At 40.7% G+C, this 23,076-nt stretch overlaps 2 protein-coding genes and 1 long non-coding RNA gene across 3 annotated transcripts; all 3 read left to right on the top strand.

The window, feature by feature from the left end:
- The first annotated feature begins 5,452 nt into the window (after positions 1-5,452).
- Positions 5,453-9,541, top strand: LOC114141840 (nuclear receptor coactivator 7-like). Its single transcript, XM_028012699.1, has 7 exons — positions 5,453-5,599; positions 6,638-6,839; positions 7,535-7,684; positions 7,808-7,960; positions 8,056-8,151; positions 8,259-8,332; positions 8,462-9,541. The coding sequence occupies exons 1-7, from the start codon at positions 5,478-5,480 to the stop codon at positions 8,598-8,600; spliced, it is 936 nt and encodes a 311-aa protein (XP_027868500.1). The 5' UTR covers positions 5,453-5,477; the 3' UTR covers positions 8,601-9,541.
- Positions 9,542-17,180: 7,639 nt separating this feature from the next.
- LOC114139460 (uncharacterized) lies at positions 17,181-19,379 on the top strand. Its single transcript, XR_003594450.1, has 2 exons — positions 17,181-17,341; positions 18,613-19,379. It is a non-coding gene; the product is annotated as an uncharacterized LOC114139460 (long non-coding RNA).
- Positions 19,380-20,228: 849 nt separating this feature from the next.
- LOC114142254 (nuclear receptor coactivator 7-like) lies at positions 20,229-22,563 on the top strand. The gene is given in 8 exon segments (XM_028013428.1): positions 20,229-20,234; positions 20,354-20,563; positions 20,615-20,646; positions 20,922-20,979; positions 21,064-21,095; positions 21,097-21,157; positions 21,415-21,488; positions 21,575-22,563. Coding segments are annotated over 8 exon segments (648 nt in total). The 3' UTR covers positions 21,750-22,563.
- The last annotated feature ends 513 nt before the right edge of the window (positions 22,564-23,076 follow it).

The raw sequence follows: 23,076 nt of genomic DNA, 5'->3' as shown, positions 1-23,076 counted from the left end.
TAAACATTTCTCTCTGTGCTCTTCGTCTACATCTGCATTTCAGCTGTTGTGCAAAAAATTTCAGTCTATAGATGCATTTCTTCAAAATCCGGCAGGGACATTTTCCTGCAGCTGTTCCAGCGACGAAGATATTGTCAGAATATTCAAACTATCTCTTTGTAATATCCGCAAAATTGTTTTCTTTTTAGCTTTTCACTATCACTCATGTTTGTGGTGAGAGGCCCACATCGTGATAAACAACCCAACACTCTGGTATCTTTTTACTGATACATGTAAAAAGTTACTAAAATGGCTTGCTGGATATTAAATCATAAAAGTATCACAATCATAAATAAACTCAAATAAATAACCTCCATAAGGCCACATTCAGGTAAATGTCTCAGCATTGGCAAAGAAGTGCTTGAAAGACAGAAGAAGAAAAAGACTAAAAACCTGTTGTGGTCTCTTTTTTTTTATCTCAGCAAAACAGAAAAGCTGGCAGTCGATTGTGGATTTATTCAGAATCTGAGAGTTTTTTTTTTTCTTTATTACTTCGAGTGAAAAGTGACGAGAATTGCTGCGGTTCAACACTTGCTTTCATCTCGCACCCTTGGGAATTTCTCATGTTCTGCGTGTGCTGAGGGAGAGGATGCCACAAGAGTTGGTTTCCGCCCTCTACAGTAGAGCTCACATACTGACTAAGCTTCATGTGAAGATATAACCTGCCACCCAATAGAGGTGTAACTAATTAACCCCGACTGACCCGGTCAGAGCCGTTATGCTGTCGTTGCATCTAAGTCAGTCGTCTGCTACGCGCTGCTGGGACGATTATGTCACTAAGTGGTGTTAGGTTTAGTAGTTTTGTCAGAGGTTGCTGAGTGAGAGTTGGACAGGGTACATGAGTCAGACGGTGATAAAAAAAAAAGCGTGACGGAGAACATTAAAGCCAGTCAATACACTCTTTTTTTTTTGTTTGTTTTATAACTCCAAATTCCAGAATGTTCTGGAAGCTAAACCTTTATGGTGTGAAACTAAAATCCAGCCTTTAACAGCAGCTTATGAGAAAAAAAAAAAAATCCTGCAGAGCAGCAGTTTCTGATCCAGTACAAACCAGTTTCTGAGCCCAAAGATTTACTTCAGCGATTTAACCCTCACTACTTTGCCATCAGGTTGAAGAAGGAAAGAGGGGGAATAAACCAAAACAAAACAAATAATCTCTCTGCTTATTAACAAACAAAATGGAGGAGAGTCTGAACCAAACTCACTAATCTGCACATAATTTGGATTTATTTCAATTTTGGACTTGATGAGATTAGAAAATGAGACTTTGGAGTGAAAACAAGAAAAGTAGTGAAACTGCAAGCATCGAACCTTGCAGCAGATTTGAGAAATTAACTTCCCACAGTTTGCACATGCAGGAAGGCTTGTGAGTCTTGGCAGCAAACCTCTCACGGACTTTCGTACAGCTGGACATCAATGTCGGCTCAGTTCAGCTTCTGGTCAGTGTAAGGCATTGATTCTATCGCCTTTTCTGACTTAAAAATGTTACAGCGACATCTGACAATTTATGCTACTAAAAGCAAAAACTGTCTCTGCAGAATATAATTTGTGTTTTGGAGTCTATCTGTTGAAATAAAGCTAATATTTTTGCTACATTTGCATTGCAGCAAAAAGACATTTAAATCAGAAGCTTAATGGAAAGCAAGGGTTAACTTGTGCTTGAGATTTAAGGAGTTTGAAGCCATTAGATTGATTTTCTTCTCTTTTTTTTCTGCAGCCTGAGAGATTAGAAGTGGACTTTTTCCTAAAACAAACAAAATGAGGATTTGACCATCAAAGATATATTGTGAAACTTTGCCACAGTCCAAATGTGAGTTTCTTCCCCCTTGTTTTTCACTGGGTCTCAAATCTCTTTTTGAGTCTTCATAAAAGGGGAAGAAAGCAATTTTATATTTTTCTTTTGCTTTGGTTTCCTAGTCGGCTTTTTTTTTCTGGCTCTCCATGTCAAGATTGTGGGCTGTTGATAACGCACGTTACAACCACAAACTGTGATGCGTTGCATTGGGATTTCATGAGACAAGCTGAAACAAAGTAACACATATTCTGTATTTATCCAGCTTTACTCGGATGCCCTTAAACTATTTGACTATGTTCAACCAATCACCTACAGTAGGCTCACAATCAGATGTGTGTAGTTTAAAATCAGTATGAATACAGCCGTTCTGGGAAGGCCTCAGAGGTTTGTCAGAGAAAAGGGAACAAACGGCATCATGGAGGACGGGGAACGCAGCGGTCGGGTCAGGGAGAGAGATGGTGGGAATGTTTCGCAGTTATAGAAACAAAATTTCACAAACTTTGAACATCTCGCAGATTTCAGATGTCTAAACTGTCCGACTGGACGAGGAGAGCATTGGTCAGAGAGACAGGTGGTGACTCTGCTGGTGGGAGAACCTGGTAACAAAACATCTAATATTTGTGAACTCAATAATTTGAGCCCTTGTGGAAGAGTGGACAAACGAAAGAAAACCAGAGTCCCATTTTGTCACAGAGGGTTCATGGGAAAAGTTGAGACGAAAATGTACGTTTTGCTCAATGCAAGACGCAAAACTGTGGAGCAGTTCATGTGCTTAAACTGCCTAGTCAAAGTCCAGACCTGAATGGAATCAAGAAGCTGTGGCAAATCCTAAAAATGGCTTTTCACGAACACTCTCAGTCCAACCTGAGTGAACTTGAGATATTTTAGAATAATGGGCAAGAAGATTCTCCAAACGCTCCTCCCCCAAAAAATATAATTTACCTTCCACTTCACAATTATCGGTCAGTTACTTGAAATTCATGAACATTTGACATTTACAACAACCTTCAGGTGCAGAAGCACACATTTTGATGTGGTTTTGGTTTTATTACACTGTAAAAAAAAAAAAAACATCTCTAAAATACTGGCAGCTGTGGTTGCCAGAATTTTTACCTAATTATCCGGTAAAATTCTGGCATTTCACCGTAAATTAGAGACGTTTTTTTTGTTGTTGTTTTTTTACAGTGTAGAGATCCTGTGAAACTGTGCGGTCTTTGGTAAAATATGAGAAACTAGAAGCCAAATGTTATAACTATGGCCTGCTATATAATCTTCTCAGTCTTCATTGATCTTAAATCTTTGGTAGAAATATAAAAAAAATAAAATCTAGACTCAAATTTGATAAGATGCTTGAGAAGTGTACCTTGCGATCCACATGACGACATTTTGTCAAAACAGGCAGCCATAAAAGAAACATTTGAAGTGCTCTAAGAACAGGATAACTCCTTGCATTTTCATTCTAGACTATCAAACTCCCTGTTTAGGATTGAATAACAATAGCCGGTGGTGGATGGTTTCACGTAGAGCCTGTGGTGGCGACTGGAGGAGAAGCTGCTCCAAGTAGAAGAAAGAGCGGATTTCCTGGATCTGGGGGAGAGGTCAGTCATCCAGCCAAGAAAATGACAAATATTCGTTGTGTAACCACATCAGATTTACTTACAGAGGAATGACCTACACACAGTTCATAGCCCCATTTTCGCAGAAACACATTGACTTAAAGAGCTCCCCAAAATAGTTTTCTATCAAAAGAACCAAGCGTCATGTGGAAAAAGTAGTTTTATTCAAGGCTTCTGATGCAGATTATGTGGAGGTTTTTAATGCCACGATGTCGTGGTTGGAGAGACAGCTCACAGATTTCTGTTCAACCCGTCATGGCAACACAGATGTCCAAGCTGTCCGACTGGACGAGGAGAGCATTGAGAGGCAGGTGATGGGGGGATGGTAGAATCTGGTAACAAAACATCTAATATTTGTGAACTCAATAATTCGAGCCCTTATGGAAGAGTGGCCAAAAAAGCAATCGTTGAAAGAAAACCATGGAAAACCTTGAGACCAAAATTTACGTTTTGGTCTACATGTATAGTGCATACTTTTGTGTATGGCTCAAAAGTAACACATCACTATAAATGCAACAATTTTATAAGATTTTTTTGCATGTACTCGTGTGTGTGTGTGTGTGTGTGTGTGTGTGTGTGTGTGTGTGTGTGTGTTATTGATCTTGTCTGTGTGACGGAATAGGCCCTATCCCGCATTGATCTTCCTCACTGTTTCTCTTGTGTAAGGGATGCCATGGCTGATTGGTGACCCCAGATTGTCTTTCTGGTCCTTATCAAAAGACCAACAAAACTGTATGCTTAAGCACTGCTACCACTGCCCCAAATCCTGATACAGTGCTGCCACTGCGAATAAAAACGCCCTTATCTATACTGCTGTAATCATTGACTGATTCAGAAGGACTCAAAATCCTTATACGCTCAAATAGTAGTCTCTGGAAATTCACAGAGCTAAAACCCGTCGACAGCTTCAAAGTTGCTTTTGAAGGTTTACTGATTAAAATGTCACTGGATGCCGATCTTCATAATACTTGATCTATCTCTCTTGAAACACCAGTTTAGTCTGAACACCAGCGTGGCAATACTAATGATCCCTTCACACCGATTACGTCTGAATGGCAAGTATTGAATAATCGCTTGCCGACAAACGATCGACGCCATACTCGGCCTTTGCTGATCTGATTAAATCTCCAAGGTAAACACAGAGAGTCAGACAATGGAGCGTGCCGTATATCACGGGCCCCCCGTGTTTTTCGAACCCTCCCGTCTAAAAAAAACAAATGATCAATGATCTGAAACAGAATAAACAAAACGGCCGAGGTGGTTTTGACCTCAAAACCTCCGAGATGGGATGAAAATGTATTTCCAGATACAATCCCTGTCAACAAGGCTCGTTTCTATTTGACGCTATGGTTTTAGGAAAATCATAGGGAAATAACAACTTCTGATAATCATGATAATCTGGATGTGAGTGTGATGGCAGGCGGTGATGTAATGTCTTTATACATTCGTGTAACCGCCTGAAAAATGAAAAAAAAAAGTCAAAGTAGAAAAGTCGAGTAGAAAAAAGAAAATGCTTCCAAACACCATTAATTGACACATCTTAAATAAACTCTTCCTTTTAGTGACTATAATCAAAATGAGGAAAAACATGAAGTGCATAAATGGCATTAATTATTGAATGCTGACATTACTCCCATTAAAAAAAGAAATTGTGTTGCAATGCAAAGAAATCTTCCATATCTGCACTCCTAATGGGACGATAAGATCTGTCAGGGCCCCAAGGAGCCAGAAAGACACAATAAAACAGGCTAATCAATCTGAATGACATACTTTCAGGCCCGCTATCTCTCTGTCAACTCGCCATTTTCTTTAACCGAGCCTTACTTTGACACAATAACTGAACTTCCACCAAACGTCAGGATGGACACTGGGAGCAGGTCAGGTTAATGTTTTACCAGCGTTGGTTTTCAAGGCACAGATCTGCACAGTCCACAGAGTACGTGCAGGCCGTGTGGAGAGACGGGGGAAGGGTTTATGGTCAAAGGGGCTTATCTCAGCGAATTGATCCGCTCCTATAAATTGTGGGGATGGCAGGGCCGAGGTGGAAACGCTACTTCGGCTGTGAGCCTTCAGGCTATCAACTTGACTTCAGCTCTTTAGCGTCTACGGCTTCGTCTTCAGTTATGGGAATTGTCTACAGCGTTGGAGAGTAAGTAGCTCTGAAAGTGTTGAATGTGCTGCTCTGCGTGGTTTTCCATATGAGCTGACAGATCAGCATGTTTGTAAAAAATAAGGAGTTCAAAGTGTTTCTCTTTTGTGGAACAAGAGCTTATTGTCCTGCAAAATAAACTATTTCTATGTTTTGTTTTGAGTTTTTTTTTTTTTTATGACAAATTTATTTTTTTTTATTATTACATTAGGGAATCTATGATTTTGCAGTGCAATTTTCTAGGCTATTATGTTGTTGTTGTGTTTTTTATTTAGATTTTTTAAATTTGGAAATGTAAGACTGAGAAAATTAAAATAAATCATATTCATTATTAGCATTTAATTCCACAATATTTGTTTTTAGAAGGTAAAGCAATTCAGTCTTCAGTAGTGTTGCTAATTTAGCCCCGCAAAGCTGCAACTGGGAAAGTTTAAAGAATGTCCCAGTTTCCAGCTATTTGTGCACATTAACAACTTTATCAATTTAATTCACAATTTAGAATAACATTTTGCATTTTCTTCTTACCATTGCATGACTGCACACGCACACACCCACACACACACACACCAGTCTGTGGAAAACCACAAACGTAAACCACAACAAAACTTTTGTTTCCTACATTTACTCTAAAAGAATCATTTATCTAAGCTGTTGATAACAGTTCTCTCTTATTCTAAATAAAAATATCCCTATTTCCAGCACTTGATGGCAGAAAATGACAAGTTTGCAACACAGCATGAAGTAATGCCACCAAAACAAGTTCCTATATTCATTTCCAAATGACACAATGCTAACACTGAGTACTTAGCACAAACTTAAAAAAAAATCAGCACCCTGATTTTATGTGTCTTGGCATGTCCTCTGCCAGTCTGACATCGCTATTGAGTTTAGATAATCAACCAATCCTGCAGAGCCTTGAGCAGGATGACGTGTGCTTGAATATAGCAAGAACTGGGTGGGATTTCAGCGATTCGTTTCCAGTTTGGCATGCTGCACCTTATTCGAAATCAAACCATCTTCGCTCCCTTTGCCCTGCAGGGTTGACCACCTCTACACCTTCTTTGTGCAATGGTCTCCAGACATCTACAGCAAAGGCAAGAAGAAGCGCTGCAAGGCCTACAACAACGTCAGGAAGAAACGCCAGAGCGCCTACCATGTCGTGTCGTGGAGAAGGCCGGAACACATCTGGGTGTTGCAGCAGCCCTGGGCCAGCAAGCCCAAGGCTGCAAAGAAGTGGGAGGTAAGTTGTTTTTTTGTTTTTTTTTTCTCAGACAAAGAAAGAAAAACAAGAAAACAAGTCAGAGATTGTTGAGCTCTGCTCTCAGCATGTCTCAGAGACATTCTTCAGGAGAATTTCGCCCCTCCTCTGTTACAGTAAAGCAAGCTGAGGGCCCTGCAGGCCAAAAAAAACCTGTAAGCTTTGAGATGATGGGAAAACCCTCCTTCCTTATATGGACATCCTTTCTCCTCCTCCTCTGTAGCTCGGGGCAGGGTTTCCGTTTCCATGTATGAAGGAAAGCAAAACTCTAGTCGCAACGGTTAGCCAATAAGCAGCCATGCGGTTGGATTTCCGACTAATGAAAGTGAAAGCGCCGCAGAGGCTTTATAAGGGGAGAAAGTTTCCCTTCAGAGAGAGCAGACATGTGGAAGAGCAGAGCGCAGAGGTTGACGGACGACTCGGGAGCTATGAAGAAAAGGCAGAAAAATGTCCGAGTGCTTTATTTTGCCAGCGACTGTGCGGAGCCGTACGTTGAGGTGAGATTATTATGCAGATTATTTGATGCCAAGCGCTCAGGGGTTTTACGTACAGCTGCGCATCTGTAGGACAAGTCTGTAATGTGACAAAAAATAAAATAAAAACGAATGTCAGGCAAAGAGAAAATATGTGGGGAAAGCAACAGTTTTCTCATGGCTTTGTTGACATCTTCTGCTCAGATCATCACGGTGAAGGACTCAAAGCATCGCCTGAGTCTCTGCAGCTCTGTGGAGTCTGAGGTGGATGAGACCGAGTACCAGGAGGCTGAGGATGATTTTCCTGTGCTGAGCCATGCCAGCCAGCTGCTGGATGACTTTCGCCTACAGAAGGTGAGTGTTACTCCACAAACCTGTCCAGCTCTAGTGGAAAAATTACTTTTGTGTTATTATTTTGGACTTGAAAAGCTAGCATTAGATATATAAGATCATCTTTTTTTCCCCCTCCCACAATAGATTGCAGCTAACATGCCTCCAAGGACCCAGGGGTATCCGTGGCAACTAGTTTATAGCACTATCAACCATGGGAGCAGCCTAAAGACGCTCTACAGGAACATGGCCGACCTGGACAGCCCCGTGCTGCTGGTCATCAGAGACATGCACAAAAAGGTTTGCATCTTAACTGTTGGCTTCAACACAGATTTTGACACGAGTAACAAAACCAAAACATTGACTAACGAGCTGCTGACTTTTGTTGCCTTCAGGTGTTTGGAGCTTTTTCTTCGGATCCATTCAGAGTCAGTAAATACTGCTACGGAACGGGCGAGACCTTCTTGTTCAGCTTCAATCCTGACTTCCAGGTAGGGGGGACTCCATTTTTATTATCAATGGGAAAGCTGTTATTAAACGTATAGTATCACAAAAAAAAAGTACAATTGACTAACATTTTGTGCTTAATTCTCATTAGCAATACAGGTGGAGCGGGGAGAACTCCTACTTTGTGAACGGCAACTGGGAATCTCTGCAGATTGGTGGAGGAGGGTACGTTCTCCTTTTCTTTCACTCCTGGCTAATATGAAAGAGGCAGTTTATGATAAAGCAATAAGAAGAAGAAGTCAAAGATTTAATTTCTAGTTTTATATATGTTTTTTCTCTCTCTTTTTTTTATAGGGCTGGCTTTGCTCTCTGGTTGGATGCTGACTTGTACCACGGCGCCAGCTTTTCCTGCCCCACCTTCCGCAACGCTCCTCTTTCCACCAATGAAGACTTCATCGTGCAAGACGTTGAAGTCTGGACTGTGCAGAACTGAACAGGGAAGCATTAAGAAATTAAGATTTCCTGTCTGAAGTTATGACACTTCAAGGTCAGCCAACCCGTGTGCTGCATCCAGACAGAGCATCCGCCGTCAGAGACGCATCGGCACCAGAGCAACCGTACACGACTGGTTCCCTCGGTGGGCTTCCTGCTCGGTGAACTGGGACTGTTGGAAGCGAGTGGTGACTTGAAGTCCCACAATTCATGCTTCCTGTTCCTGTAAACCCCTCTGGGTGTTCGCCGGAGTCACCCCCCGCCGGTGGCCTTCTGCGATCCTGAAAAGCATTTCGACGCAACGTTCACACTGAAAGACGTGTTTGTTTACAGTTCTAAAATTGTATGCATGGCCTGTGATGTGTGTGTGGGTGTGTGTGTGTGTTTATACCTGCTTGTGCATTATTTGCTTGATGGTAAAAAAAACACTGTAACAGGATAGTAGATACAGCTGCCTGTCTGAGCTGGTTTCATTTCAGTGTAACTCCTTTCTGATAAGGTGAGATAAAGCACTGCTTTGCACTACGACTAGCAAACTGTAATCTGTATATGTGGTGAGTGAGGAGGAAGTGAAAACTAACCGTTAACCGTCTAATGTAATGCCACTATGTTCCTCTTTGGAGTATATACAGTAGCTGTAAGATACAAATAATTAATGCTTGAAATCTTTGGCTTATTTTTGTATGTGATTATTTATAGATAAATCCTTTTTTTTTTTATACAGAAAATTTGAAACAAGAAACTAAAGCACATTTTTGCTTGTACGTCTGTTTGGTTTATTTGTTTGCGCGCGAATCTGGTTCTGACAGGCAGTGCTGGCACCGCCGCAGTTCTTTTTCCTGGAAAAGATGTGTGTTTCAGTAAAATGACATGTTAAGCTTTTCCTTTGGAATTGATTAAGCTTAATAAAAAAAAATTATAGAGATGTTGTCAAACGTAAAATGTGTCTTGTGATGTGGTTAATTGAAAGAGCGAACTGGGTTAAAGTGGTTAACAGCTCAAACAAAAATATTCACACACACACATATATATATATATAAATCCACCATACGCATTTAATATCTATTTTACACCAAGAGATAAGTTACAAGGAACTATGCCTTTTATCAATGGCAGAAAAAAACCCTCAAGGTTGCTTGATGCGCAGTGATTGAAGACTTTAGTTAAACTTTAACTAGGACAATTAAAGCCAAAAGAACTCAGTTGGTGTTCTATGAAGTATTTATTTTACAACATGTTTTAGTAGCGATTTGAGACTGAACGGTTCTAAAAGTGATATGTGTGCATGTTGTTGGCTTTAGACAGAGAAACAATGAAATGGCCTAATTAGGGCCGTGGTTTTCTGAACTCTTCTGTTCTAGGCTTCGTTTTCCTGGCAAGCATGAGGTTTACCTGCAGCTGTCACAAATAGGGACTGAACGGAGGAGCAGACACACAGTCTTCAAAAAGTCCGCCACATTTAGAGGAGCCGTCAGTTCAGCATTCAGGCCACTGACATAAATATCTATTTACTTCTGTGATTCATCATTTCTTTGATGATCTGAAAGGTAAACTGTTGTCAGGGTGTCATACAGCTGATAAAAATAAAGCATAAGGTGATCTCACAGGTCATACAGCTGAACGTACATGCAGCTGTCAGTTGGTATATATGGCGATCTGACAATGTACGACTGGCTCCAACTGCGAAACAGATGTCATGTCCTAGATTGACATGATATCTGTTTGGCCTGATTGTCCAACGTACCTGAACGCAGCACATCATCAGAAGACGTAATCTTAGACTGAACCACTAAGTTGTCTCATGGCTCTGAGCCATCATTATGTCATTATGTCATTATGTCATTTCACAGAGGGCTCATCTGTGATGTTGCAGGGTTAGTTTTTCTTATTGCAGCTTTAGTTTGTCTCTAGTTTCATAATTTTATAAAAGAAGCTGAAAGTGATTGCTCCAGATAGATTTCTTGGGATTCCCAACTATTATCTTTAGAGATCCCTCCAGCAAACCTGAATATCTTATTATGTATGCCGCCGTCTTGACCTGGACCCGGCAGCATGTTGTATTGATAAAAGAAATGATCATAAATTATTTACTGTTAAAGCTGTTAGAGGAGTTTCTAAATGTTGGGTCATGCTAGTGACGTTATTCTTTCGTGTTTGAATATCATGTTAGAGAATTGACACCAATCAGTGCAGTGGCTTTGTGTTTCTGCAGAATGTTTGCATTGAAACGTTTTTATTACCAAGCAAAAAAAAAGCTAAGCAGTTCAAAGTGTGCACTGACACATCTGGAAAGCGCCTAACGCCAAACTGCCAAATGTGTGACGTCAATCAGGTATGACAGAGGATAACCCATAATTTCAGTTTTAGAGAGATGCTTGGATTCCGTATGTCGATTTTAATTTCCCTCATGCATGTTATGATTCAATATGCTCTTTTCTTTCTTTTTTTTTTCTTTTTCTCCACAAGCACGACCCAAAGTTAGGATCGAGTTGATTGCAAACACTTCTAGAAGGATAACAATGTCAAGTCTAAACGTGTAGGCCGCTGACGTAAACTGAACTCTGGGGGATGTGGAATGCAGAGTGATGCATGGATCAGCGAAAGTGTGCGTACGCCGACGAGTTCTTCAGGGCTCTTTTTATTCCAAAATTTCACTTACCTGTTTCTGAAAATATGGCTGTGTTTGCGCCCCCCCCAGATTTCTTCTGCTCCTTTTTGTCACTGTTAAAACGTTTCAGATCATCGAACAAGCTTGAACGTCGAAGGTAACAACAGTAAATACAAAAAGAGAAGGTGAAAACTAACCCCACTTTATTGTTAATTAAAGAATTAACTGTCTGCACTCACGTCTTGGGAAGCTGAGTTCAGTTTCCCTGAGGCCACAGTCTGACCTGATAACTTTCAGACCAGTAAAATCAAGAAATTACATAAATAGAATCTGTGTGGCAACATTAAGTGGGGCAATAGATCTTCTGTTCTGGGCACCTTGCCATTGATAGAACCACCGACTCTGGCAGAATTAAATCATGAAGGAGAATGTCCGACCCTGGTTTTGCTGAATTAAACCCTTAGTTTATGTGACAGGGCAATGATGCAACAGACATGAGCAATGTCTCTGAAAAATCAGGATTTCTTCTGGTCATCTTTGTCTTATATCAAAGTACGTTTGACGATCTGAAACCTTTTAGTGTGACAAACAAAGCAAAACAGAATAATCCAGAACTGGACATGTTTATCCTCCGGGTTTATACTTTGTCTAGTTACTGCAGCAGCAGCTATTGTAACATGTAGGACAGAGGAACTTTCCTGCCGGTGGTCCGTGGTTAGTTCCATAACTCTGTCAGTAAGTAGCTTAAATACATGAAGTGGATGTGGCAGGACTTTAAACCGCAGGTGTTTCTACCTCAACAACAGAGACATTTGTTTAGGAAGTTATTTTGCAATGTGGGGAATTAAACGTTGAAGGTCAGTAGAATATGTTTCCCACATCATGGTACTAACTCTGACGTGGTGGATATTTATTTCCAGTGGACTTTCTGTTTGGAGTTGTTTGTCCGACTTATGTAGTGAAAGATCCTCTGTGTTTTAAAATTAGGAAAAAATATATTCCATTAATTCTGGTCACTTTTAATTCAGGTGGTTTTACAGGGGGGGGGGTTCTACATCTATGTCCTTAAGTTCCAGCATGTTCCTCACAAAAATGCACCGTCTCTAGTTTGTTTTTGTTTGTTAAACATTTTCTCTGTATCTTTGCCGCACTAGGGACTGTTTTTCCATCTGTAGCTGCTGCTCGGTGCTCTACCGCAGAGCCACACGGCTCCCCCCCTCCCTTAAAAGAAACCTACAAAGAGGAACAAACAGACTAAAAGAAAAACTAAATCCGAGGAGAAAACTCTCTTGGACATTTGTTTTGGGAATCGAAAACCGAAAAAAGAAATTTGTTTCAGAACCCAACCATCAACGTTCTGTTATCTTTTGATCTGTTTGTAAAAAAAAATTTTAAGAGAGAAAAGATGAACGTTGCCGTGGTTAGAGTTTAACCGCAGCAACTTTCTGCTCATGAAAATTTCCCATGCAAGATGTTCCTGTAAAAGCAGAGGAAGCCACATTTAGTTCTTTTTTTTGTTCTCACCCCTCTACTGAGCTTATGGTTAGAGTTAGACCAACTACCTGTGTTGGACTTGATTTGTGTTTCATAAAAACAGTAGTGATCTTACCATCCTAGATACATCACTGGTTAACTTTGACACACACATTTAACTGTGTGCTAATGAACAAAACTATTTAGCTTTAACTTTAAATATAAATGAGCAAACAAAAAATGAATTAAATTGAACTTAAATTAAATATTTCAAAAAGCAGATTCAGTCAATAACTACTGTTGTCTTTCCTCCACTTATGCACTGCCTTGCCCCGGTCTAATAAAAAAAATGCCAATCGACTACCCTGAAGTTTTTTTTGTTTCAATCTGACAAAATGGTTGAGGGATATAAATACTTTTGCCATCTGCAGTCCAGTTGAGTGTGTATCCCATCTTTTTTCAGTGAAAGTGAACCAGACTCCCTCATAGTAACATTTCCCATGTCTGAAAAAGGCCGGGGCATCCGGCATCATGGAAAGAATTTACCAGATTTGATGAGAGATCATCAACAAGCTGCATAATATCCTGGAAAGGAAATGACGGCAGTACGCTTTTGCGTGCTTGCGCAGAGAACTGTTTTTCTTCTGTTAACATGAACTCTGTTAATCTGATTCAAAAGAAAAACGTCACCTTTCTAAGAAAAAAAACACATACAGCAACTGTTACTTTTTTTAACTTTCCTGCTTAAAAGTTTCAAATTAGTCAGGAACCTCACTTCCCAGATCCAGCATGAATAATCGGCCATTACAGGTGATTAAGGCCACATGTACACATGTTCACATATGAAAACCTGCATGTCTGTTTCTACTTACAAGCTTTACGGCTGATTGTTTTTTCAAGCGTGCTCTACTGATATAGTCTGTCTGCCAGAAGTGGCCCAATCTCCAGTAGATTGTCTCACTGTTTCTCTTGTGCAAGAATATCAGGGCGGATTGTTTAAAGTCTGTTGTGGGAATTTTCCTTTATCAAAGAGTGAGGGGGAAAACTGTTTCAAGAGCCAGAGAAAGCATATATTCTCAATCAGAATTTATTCAAAGGCTCTACAGCGTTCGAAGCCTCTGCTCACAGTCAGGAGAAAGAGCCTCGAGCAGAACACAGTTTACACTTTTATAGGGAGAGTTTCACTCCATTCACGTAGTTTGATCATCTCCTTGGCTACAGAACAGACAGCAGACAGCAAGCGCACGTCTTCTTTCACTGGGAGCCATGATGAAGATGAAGAAACAATTCAATGACTTAATTGTAATGCTAAGGCCAGAGAAGCTAAACTCCTTCAGGAGTCTTTTTCATGAGCTCATGCATCACACAAGAACCATAATGCTGCTATGCATAGATTCAGCTAATAATCATAGTAACCTTAAAATGTTCCCACTACACCTCAGATTGTCTTTCTTGAAGTCTCGGATTTCAAAAGATAAAGAAATGTATGCCTGAGCACTATTACCAATATTAGAAGTTTTTATAAGTTTCCAAAGTGCCAATCTTTAAACACTAATGGCGCTGTGCCATGTAGAGTTCAGTTTAAACCAGTTGAGCTCATTACACTATAATTCAATGGTCATATTTAGTACAGCCAGTACAGCATCACAGTCAAACTCAGTTGATCAATCAATCGATCCCACCAAAACAAAATTCATCCAGCCACTAACATTCAGTCATTGACTTAGAAGGTATCCATCATGGATGCAGATGGTGACAGTGGAAAGGAAGCAGTCTTTTGTAACAGAGAGAAACCTGCAGCATAAACAGTCTTAGACTGACTGGCCACATTCAGTGACTGGCTTGTAGCTGAGAGAAAAAGAAGCAGTCAGAAAATAAATGCATTGACTTTGGGCCACACGAGCTTTCCTTTGTGAAATGGATAAAGAGAACACAGTCAGTGGCAGCAACAGCACTAGCAACTGGCTCTACCCAGAAAAGAGACAAAGCTAAACTCAGGCAGGTGTGCTTCCTACGGTGACGAAAATCAAAGAAAACACATTTTTCTCGTTGACTCTGTCCAGGAAGAATGCGCAAAACCCTGCTTGAGCCAGGTACAATTTCTATAGGAAAGAAATAACAACGTTAACAACAATGATGATAGCTTTTACTGTTTCAAACTTTTAACACATTCTATATATTTTTAGTTGACTTGGTTGAAAAATAAAAGTAAAATGTGTTTGCAAGTGGAATCTATGTACACATTTGCATTTGTTTCCATCATTTTATGGTGCAGACGGTTAGAGGACATGACCTAAATCTGTGTGTCTACTTCTAGAAGCGCAGGAAGTGAGAACCAAATAAAACAGGTCAAGACACACACATGCCCACCCACACACACACACACACACACACACACACACACACACACACACACACACACACACACACACACACACACGCACACACTCCCAACACACACGATTAAACTGTAACAATGAGAACCCAAGGAACTTTTGAGGAAGCGAAACCTACTGTAGGTGTTAACTGTGGCCTCTACTTCATTTCCTCTGTTCTTCTTTGAATTTTTTTTAGGGAAAAGGTATTTTGTTCATTTTTTGTAATGTTTAAAATGATATTAATATATGTACATGCATCTATTTATTTCCTTTGAAAATGGACATAAATACGCTAACTCTTTTCAGCGCGTTGCTGGTCTGTTTCCTTCACACATCAGGAGAAGTGGCACTTTCGCCATTTCATTTTCTGAAAACTAATGAGACGTATTCTGTTCACTGCTAAAACTGACAAGGTTTGTCAGTCCGTCAAGGGTAACGGACTGACAAAGCAAACTAAAATGGGACTAAAGTCCGGGAGGATGAAGATATGTTTACACTGCGGGCTGTATAAAACAGGACAAAGACAGGAAACTGAGCCAGTGGTGTTTGTGTCAGGGTTATTCAAGTTATTGTAGTTCATTGGTAATTTAGGTGCCATACAGTTGAATTCCTTGCACCTTTCAAAGCATTCTGACACACTTCTCAGCTACAACAACATAACTAACAAGCAGCATCCGTACTGTGATTTAATCTAAAAGAGCTAAAAATTTAAGAAGAGAAGCTTGACCTTAGATTACTGATCTACAGCTCAGTGTGTCACAGTAATGTCGGGTCTGATGAGATATTTGCTTTCTGTCCTCAGTCTCTAATTTACTAGCTGCATATAAAGCAATGACAAAACCAAAGCGACTTGTGGAAACCGGAATCACTGGAAACCATCATAATGGCTATTCTCGGAGAACGCTGCAGTCTAACGGTCGGATAAAATGTTGTTGGTAAGGGATGAGTTTATAGGATGAGATAGATTCTGGAGGAATGGACACTTTTAAGATGTGCCAAATGTTTCTGAGTCATTCCCATTTGTTAAAACCAAATTTATGCGGTCAGGAATGCACAAGAGAACAAGCGAAAAGTACTGAAGTAATGTAACTTCAGAAATCCCCAACAATTACGGCTGCCAAAATCCAGCGACACGTTGGCACTCGTTGCATTTGGAGTGAAGTGTAGTTTAAGCTGCTTAATCAAATATCAGCTTACACCATAAATATACTTTTAGGTTCTACAATAAAAGTGGAATAATTTCTGATTCTGTTTTTAATTTCTAATAGAAAAAATATGGCAATGCGACCGAAAGATCAATGCTGAGTGACCACTACAGGGCAGACGCGCAAATGTATTTGCGGGTGCTAAATGTATTTGCAAAGCTGAGCAGCATGAGATTCTCATTCTGAAAATAGATGGAGGGACAGATCTGCGCCAAAACTTGGTCTCCTAAGCAACCGGTTTCTTTCTGGATTGTGTTTTGCTCTCAATTAATAAAGGATTTGTGCAACAAATCCAGGAATCCAGTGGCAAAGAAGTGGAAGCAAAACAGTTATATACATACTGTATATATATATATATATATATATATATATATATATATAGAAAATGCAGAGAAGATTGCAAAAAATTACACTTTGAATTGCTTTGGAGTTATAAAAATCTGCACTCCAGTACAGCACCAGTAGAGAAGAAGCATGTTACTACTGATGAGATGATGAGGTGCAGCAAAGAAGATAAGCAGAGCGCCTTTGCTGCGGCCAAATTTAAGGACAGACAGACAGACAGAGCCTCCGAACAGGTTAATGTTTCACCCGTTTTGGGCTTTTGGCAGCTTCACATGGCCTGCACGTACTCTGTGAGCCGCGTGGTGCCGTCAGCTGATAAAAGTGAGGGCTTTTGGTCAAAAGGGCCTTATCTTTGCAAATTGATTTTAGAAAAGAGAAGGGATGGCGAAGTCACAGTGGAACCATTTCATCAGTATTTAGCTCTCAAAGTGATCAGTTTTCTTCATTTAGACCATCTAGATCACAGGTCTCAAACTCCAGTCCTGGAGGGCCACTGCCCTGCGACTTTTAGATGTGCCTCTGCTGCACCACACCTGAATAAAAATAATTAGGTCATTAGCAAAGCTCTGGAAAACTGATCTACACAAGGAGGAGGTAATTAAGTCATTTCATTCCAGTGTTTTGTACCTGTGGCACATCTAAAAACTGTAGGTCTGCGGCCCTCGAGGACTGGAGTTTGAGACCCCTGGCCTAGAGCTTCGGTCGTCATGAGGATGACCTACAGCGCCGGAGAGTGAGTACAGAGAAATATCACAAAGCTGTGACAAATGGGATTGGTTTTGATTGTGGTAGTTTATTTATTTATTTATTTTTGGTCTTAACTTTGAATAACGACGTTCTATTTTCTTTAGCTTGTTAGAAATGTGCATGCGTCCAAACTGAACCTCACCACAGACACAGTGGAGCCTTCAGGAGTTGCTTATGTTTTTGTTTCACATGTGGACAAATGACATAAGTTTGTCTCCGACAGTCAAAACAAAAATAAAATTCAAATTTAGGCGTCGGTGCTGGTTGATGTCAAACACAACAAGCCCTTCACTCTTCCCAGGTTTTAACGAAGACTCAGTAAGTTGCAAAAGAATCCTGTTCTTCGGTTCTTTGATTCGTTTCTTTTTAATTGTTACAATTTTCACAGGGGACATAACAAAATAGCTTTAAGGAGAAAAATGGCATTTTCTTGAAGTGAACTCAGAGGATCCTTTTTACTGCGGTGTAAATCTGCATTCATCTTTACTTCGATGCCTTGAAATAAAGTCCTGCACAACCATTTGGGAGTTTACTTTCATAACTCCCAAGGAAGTAGAATCTACATGTGGATTTTTGGGGGTTTTTTAGATTAAATGCCACTATCAACACAGTGGCAACATCATATTGTAGGAAGCTTTTTTTAATATATATATATATATATATAAGGGACAGGATAGCAGGCTAGCATTATTAGGAAAATGAATGCAGTCAAATAAAGGGGAAACATTTGAAAAAGTTGTCCAGAACTTCAGGCTCATCCTGAGTTTCACTTTTGGGCAAGACCCACAACCCTGAACGTGTAGCCAGAGCTGCAGCAGAATGGTCTATATCAAGTAAATCCTGAAAACCGTGGACGTTTTCTTTTCACTTTGTGTGTTACTCTAACGCATGCAGCATATGCATTAGAGTAACGCATAAATGCTATAAATTGTATTTTTACAATTTATAGCATTTTATATTTTATTTTTATTTTATCTACAACTACTACTACTCAGTGGTAGTTGTTATTGTTTCTTGTGCCTATGCTGTAACTGGGAAGTAATTTCCCTGCTGGGATGAATAAAGTACTTCTATTCTATTCTATATTACAACATTGACAAAAATGCAAAAAAAAGCCAATGTCTATGAAAACAAGAAAAGCGCCGTACTGTTTGTTTATTTAAGTCTCAAAAACAAACACTGTCTTTGCAGCCACAGAACAAATGTACCCTTTTCCATGAGTAATTTTCATTATATTTGCATTTTGTTTGCACGCAGGGTTAGTCATTCTCTACACCTTCTTTGTGGAATGGTCACCAGAAAAAAAAACTACCCAACAGGCAGCAGGACAGCCGTCGTCCTGCGGCGGGCAAAGCCTTTGTTGTCATCAGCAAACTCTTCAGCAACAAGCTCAAAACTGCAAAACTCCGGAAGGCACGCTCTAATCCAGACTCGGTGTGCTTCTCCAAAAAACCTCATGCGTTTCTTGAGAAAACCTGACCTCCCCTCCCTTTTACTGTAACTCGAAGAAGCATGGAGCCTGGCTGTTGTCCCTGGGGTTGTGGGAAATGCCACATTCCTTATATGGGCATCCCATGTATTCCCTCTCTCCATATCCCAGAAGCAGGCGTGGCCTTCCCATCAGCACTGGAATCAACGATCATTTGCAGAACACACCGACCGGGGAGCTTGAGTTTCCCCACTAATTAAAGTGAAGCAGTCCCTTTTTTTTTTTTAAAGTAATCGTGGACAGGTGCTTTTAGATACATACGGTACAATCGGAGCGACAGAGTTCAGAATAACACAGAGAAATCAGGAGTTATCGGGAAAAGGCAGGAAAATATCTGCACGCTTTATGCTGTCAGTGACTGTGTGGAGCTGTATGTGGAAGTGAGATTAACTTTATTTGCTCAAGAGAGTGGGAGTCGTTACGAAACAAATAGACTTTGCACAGTTCGCTTCAAAGACACAGAGATAAGACAGTTTGAAAGCAAAATGAGCACATGCAAGAACAGACACAAGTAAAAAAGAAAAAAAAAAAGAAGTTACATAGGGTGACCATATTTTCATTTGGGAAAACCAGGAGCGCTGTTCCCATGCTGTGGCACGCTCTCACTTAACATAGGCCTACGTAATCCTACAATAACATGATATTTACAGTTGGTTTATTAAAAATGCTTTTCAGTAAAAGTCAACAGCAATAACTCCAATAACAAATGATAATTTTATTCAAAATGTATTTATTAAGAAATGCTTAACAATTCCTGTAATGAATGAATAGCACCACAAAATGGGATGTCTTTGAGCGCTTCGTGCGCCACTTCAACAGAATGAGGTGCCTGAACACCATCAACAACAGCCTCGGTCTTAGTTCGGGCACAACTAAACTTTTTGGCAGTGTCTGAATCGGGGAGGGTCTTTTTCAACAATGAACTGGTGCAGTCCATAGATCGATTACTGTTGTGATGTTTCACTGTGTGGAATGACCATGCAGCCTCCGCTGCATTCACTGCATCCTCGTTCCCTGGTTTGACAAAGTACTGTGTGATCGAGCTAGCACTACTCTCACCTCGGACAGCTGTTTTGTGTTTCTCGGTGTCCAGGTGGCTTTTCAGATCCCTTGCACCTCCATTGGACACCGAGACATATGTGCCTGCTTTGCACACTGTGCACAAGGCCTCCCATTTGTCTCGACCCGGTCTGAAAGCGGGGAAACTCTTTTGTAAATCGTCGGTAAACATACATTTGCGCTTTGGCATGTTGTTGGCGTACTGACAGCCACGCTGTCTATCTTCTGATTAAGAACAGGGCTGCCCACACAGACCCGGCTCAGGGATTACGTCACACGCAGCGCCGTGCGCAGTGCCCTAGTGCCTGTAAATTTAATGGTTCCAATGAAGGTAATTTAAAAAACAGGACATTTCCTCACTTTCTAAAAAAAACCCGGGACGCCCGGGACAGGACGTGAAATACGGGAAATACGGACGCTTGGTCACCCTAAGTTACATTTTATTTTTAGCAACTTGTTGCATCCCTGTTGCGGATCATCACGGCGGCGGAATCCAAGCGCAGCTTGAGTTTGTGCAGCTCGGTGCAGTCTGAACTGGAGAGCCATGAGTCCCTGGAGCCTGAACACACACTGCCTGTCCTGACACACCACAGCCAGCTGCTGGGCGAAGATCACCTGCTCAAGGTGACCCACTGCTCCTGTCAGAGAGGCAGGCCCCAAGTGAGACATCCAAGGGTGTTATCTCATCAGAAACTGATGATTTCCCCACAGCTTGCTTCTCACATGCCTCCAAAGACCCAGGGGTATCCATGGCAACCGGTGTACAGTACCTCCATCCATGGGACAAGCCTGCAGACGCTCTATAGCAGTGGTGCCCACAGCTGGACCTCAAAGGCCGGCATCCTGCATGTTTTAGTTCTCTCCCTGGTGGTAGTAACAACCTTCTCAGCATGTCAATGTTCTTCGTAGGCCTGCTAATGATCCATCATTTGATCCAGGTGTGTTAAACCAGGGAGAGAACCAAAACATGCAGGATGCCGGCCCTCGAGGACCGACTTTGGACACCCCTTCTCTAAAGGAACACAGCTAACCTGGACAGCCCAGCGCTGCTGGTCGTCAAAGACATGTTCACAAAGGTTTGCATCTGGATCTCACAGGTTCCCAACAAGCCAAAACACCAATTAACAAACTGATGTTGTTGTTGTTGTTGTTATTTTCAGGTGTTTGGGGCTTTCTGCTCAGATCTGTTCAGTCAGTAAATATTTCTACGGCACAGGCCAGACCTTCTTGTTCAGCTTCGGTCCTGATTTCCAGGTAGGAGGTTGGGGGAGCTTTTATTTTCAGAGACGTCTCTGAATGTAGCATTAGTAATAATTAAAGTTCACACTTTCAATTGTCATTCTTAACACGAACCTGTTAGAGAAACATAAATATGTGAGACCACTACCACTAATTGAATGGACACATAGGTACTTTTATCGATGTCAGCCAAAGATATAGGTTGAAGAAGGACATAACAAAAACGATTTAAAGCTAAAACTGTTAATATCTTTTATTTGTGTTTTCTTTAGCAATACAAGTGGAGTGGAGAGAACTCCTACTCTGTGAGTGGCAGCAGGGAACCTCTGCAGATTGGTGCAGGAGGGTAGACTCTGTTCCTGTTCTTAATAAATGTGCTGCAATATATTTCAAAGATTCTTCTTCTAAATGTATACGTTTTCTCTCTTTTAGGGGCGGATTTGCCCTCTGGCTGGACGCAGATTTGTGCCGTGGTGCGAGCTTTTCCTTCCCCACCTTCCACAACGCTCCTCTATCCACGCACGAGGACTTCAACGTTCTGGACATCGAAGTTTGGACCGTGCAGGGACTGAATGGCAGCGTCAAGCAAACCAGGTTTCTTCTCTGAGGCTGCGATGCCTCAAAACCCAACCAGAGTGGAGCATCAGCTCTCTCCACTGCACCTGCATGAGAGCATCCCACATGTTGCACAAAGCCTAAGAGACTGGTTCTGCGGACCGGTTCTGCGAGTTCGTACTCTGGTCGGTTGAAATGCGACTCCTAGAGACTAGAGGAAACATGAAAAGCTCATTGCGAAACTGGCGGAGGAGCCGTTAAAAGCTTTGTCCTGTTGTGGCCAGCTTTGATTGTGTCACGCAACACGAGGTGTCTTGTGAAAGTCTTTTAACATTTTCTATTTATTTTCACTTAACGGGAATGACTTCATTACTCGTAGGTTTAAAATGCACTTGCAGGAGAGAACAGTTGCAGAACAGTATTTGCTTGTGGCCTTAAGTGAAATGATTAATTTTATGATGCAGACACTGTAATAGGAGAGGAGGTAAATCTGTGCATCTGCGCTAAACCAGTGAAAAACCAGTGAAAAAACCCAAAAAGCACAATAAAACTGTTATGACTAGAGACTGAGGCACAAAACTTAAGAGTTAATGGCCACTGCTCTTCTCCTAAATGCCCTTTGTTCGTTTAAGGATTCCTTTTAGGGAAATACGTATTTTGCACATTTTTGCAATGTTTTAATTTTTAAATACATGTGTATACATCTATTTTTTCTTTCTTTTTTAAAAATGCACTTAAGCAAGCAAGCTCTTTCGAGTGTCTTTCTGGTTGTTTTTACTTGAATGTTTACATGTCAGATGAGGTGGTGCTGACACTGTCACTGTTAAAGTCTAAATAAATGAAAACGTAGTTCTATTTACTGTTAAGGCTAAGTGTATCATTTGTATTTTTTATTATCATACCTCAACAAAAACAAAACATAAAATAAAATTACCACGTAGAAGGTGTGATGTGCATCACTCTAGCTTTGAACTGCCAAAGTGTAATGGACAGACAAAGCTAAAATGGAACCAAAAGACAGAATGTCATTTAGATTTGCGTGTTTGAACTGGAGATTTTATAAAGCAGGACATCGGCGGGACAGAAGCCTGTAGCATGGTTTGTGTTTGTGTCCTGATGAGCTCAGATGTTTGAGCAAGAGAACTCTGCATCTGTCATCAACTTTGGGGTCTGCATATGAAAATAATGTTGTATTAAAAACTTTAGTTTTTTTAGTTTTTTCAGCCAATTATTATGCAAAAGCATGTTTCTCAAAGCTAATTTGCTTGTACATATCCCCCCCTGCTGGTCACAGACAGTTTAGCAGCACAATGTCTTAGTAAAACTCTCTTTTTTCTTAAATAAATAATTTCACTCAGAAATGTTTGCAACATTTAAGC

The sequence above is a fragment of the Xiphophorus couchianus genome, chromosome 3 (genome assembly GCF_001444195.1).
Source record: "Xiphophorus couchianus chromosome 3, X_couchianus-1.0, whole genome shotgun sequence".
Taxonomy (NCBI): domain Eukaryota; kingdom Metazoa; phylum Chordata; class Actinopteri; order Cyprinodontiformes; family Poeciliidae; genus Xiphophorus; species Xiphophorus couchianus.
The sequence above is the reverse complement of the archived record's forward strand: the minus strand, read 5'-3'. Positions and strand labels throughout refer to the sequence as shown.

Coding starts and splice junctions, on each gene's coding strand:
- LOC114141840 (XM_028012699.1), top strand. CDS start 5,478: ATGGCAGGGCCGAGGTGGAAACGCTACTTCGGCTGTGAGCCTTCAGGC. Junction 7,961..8,055: donor TCAGAGACATGCACAAAAAG/GTTTGCATCTTA, acceptor TGTTGCCTTCAG/GTGTTTGGAGCTTTTTCTTC. Junction 8,152..8,258: donor GCTTCAATCCTGACTTCCAG/GTAGGGGGGACT, acceptor AATTCTCATTAG/CAATACAGGTGGAGCGGGGA.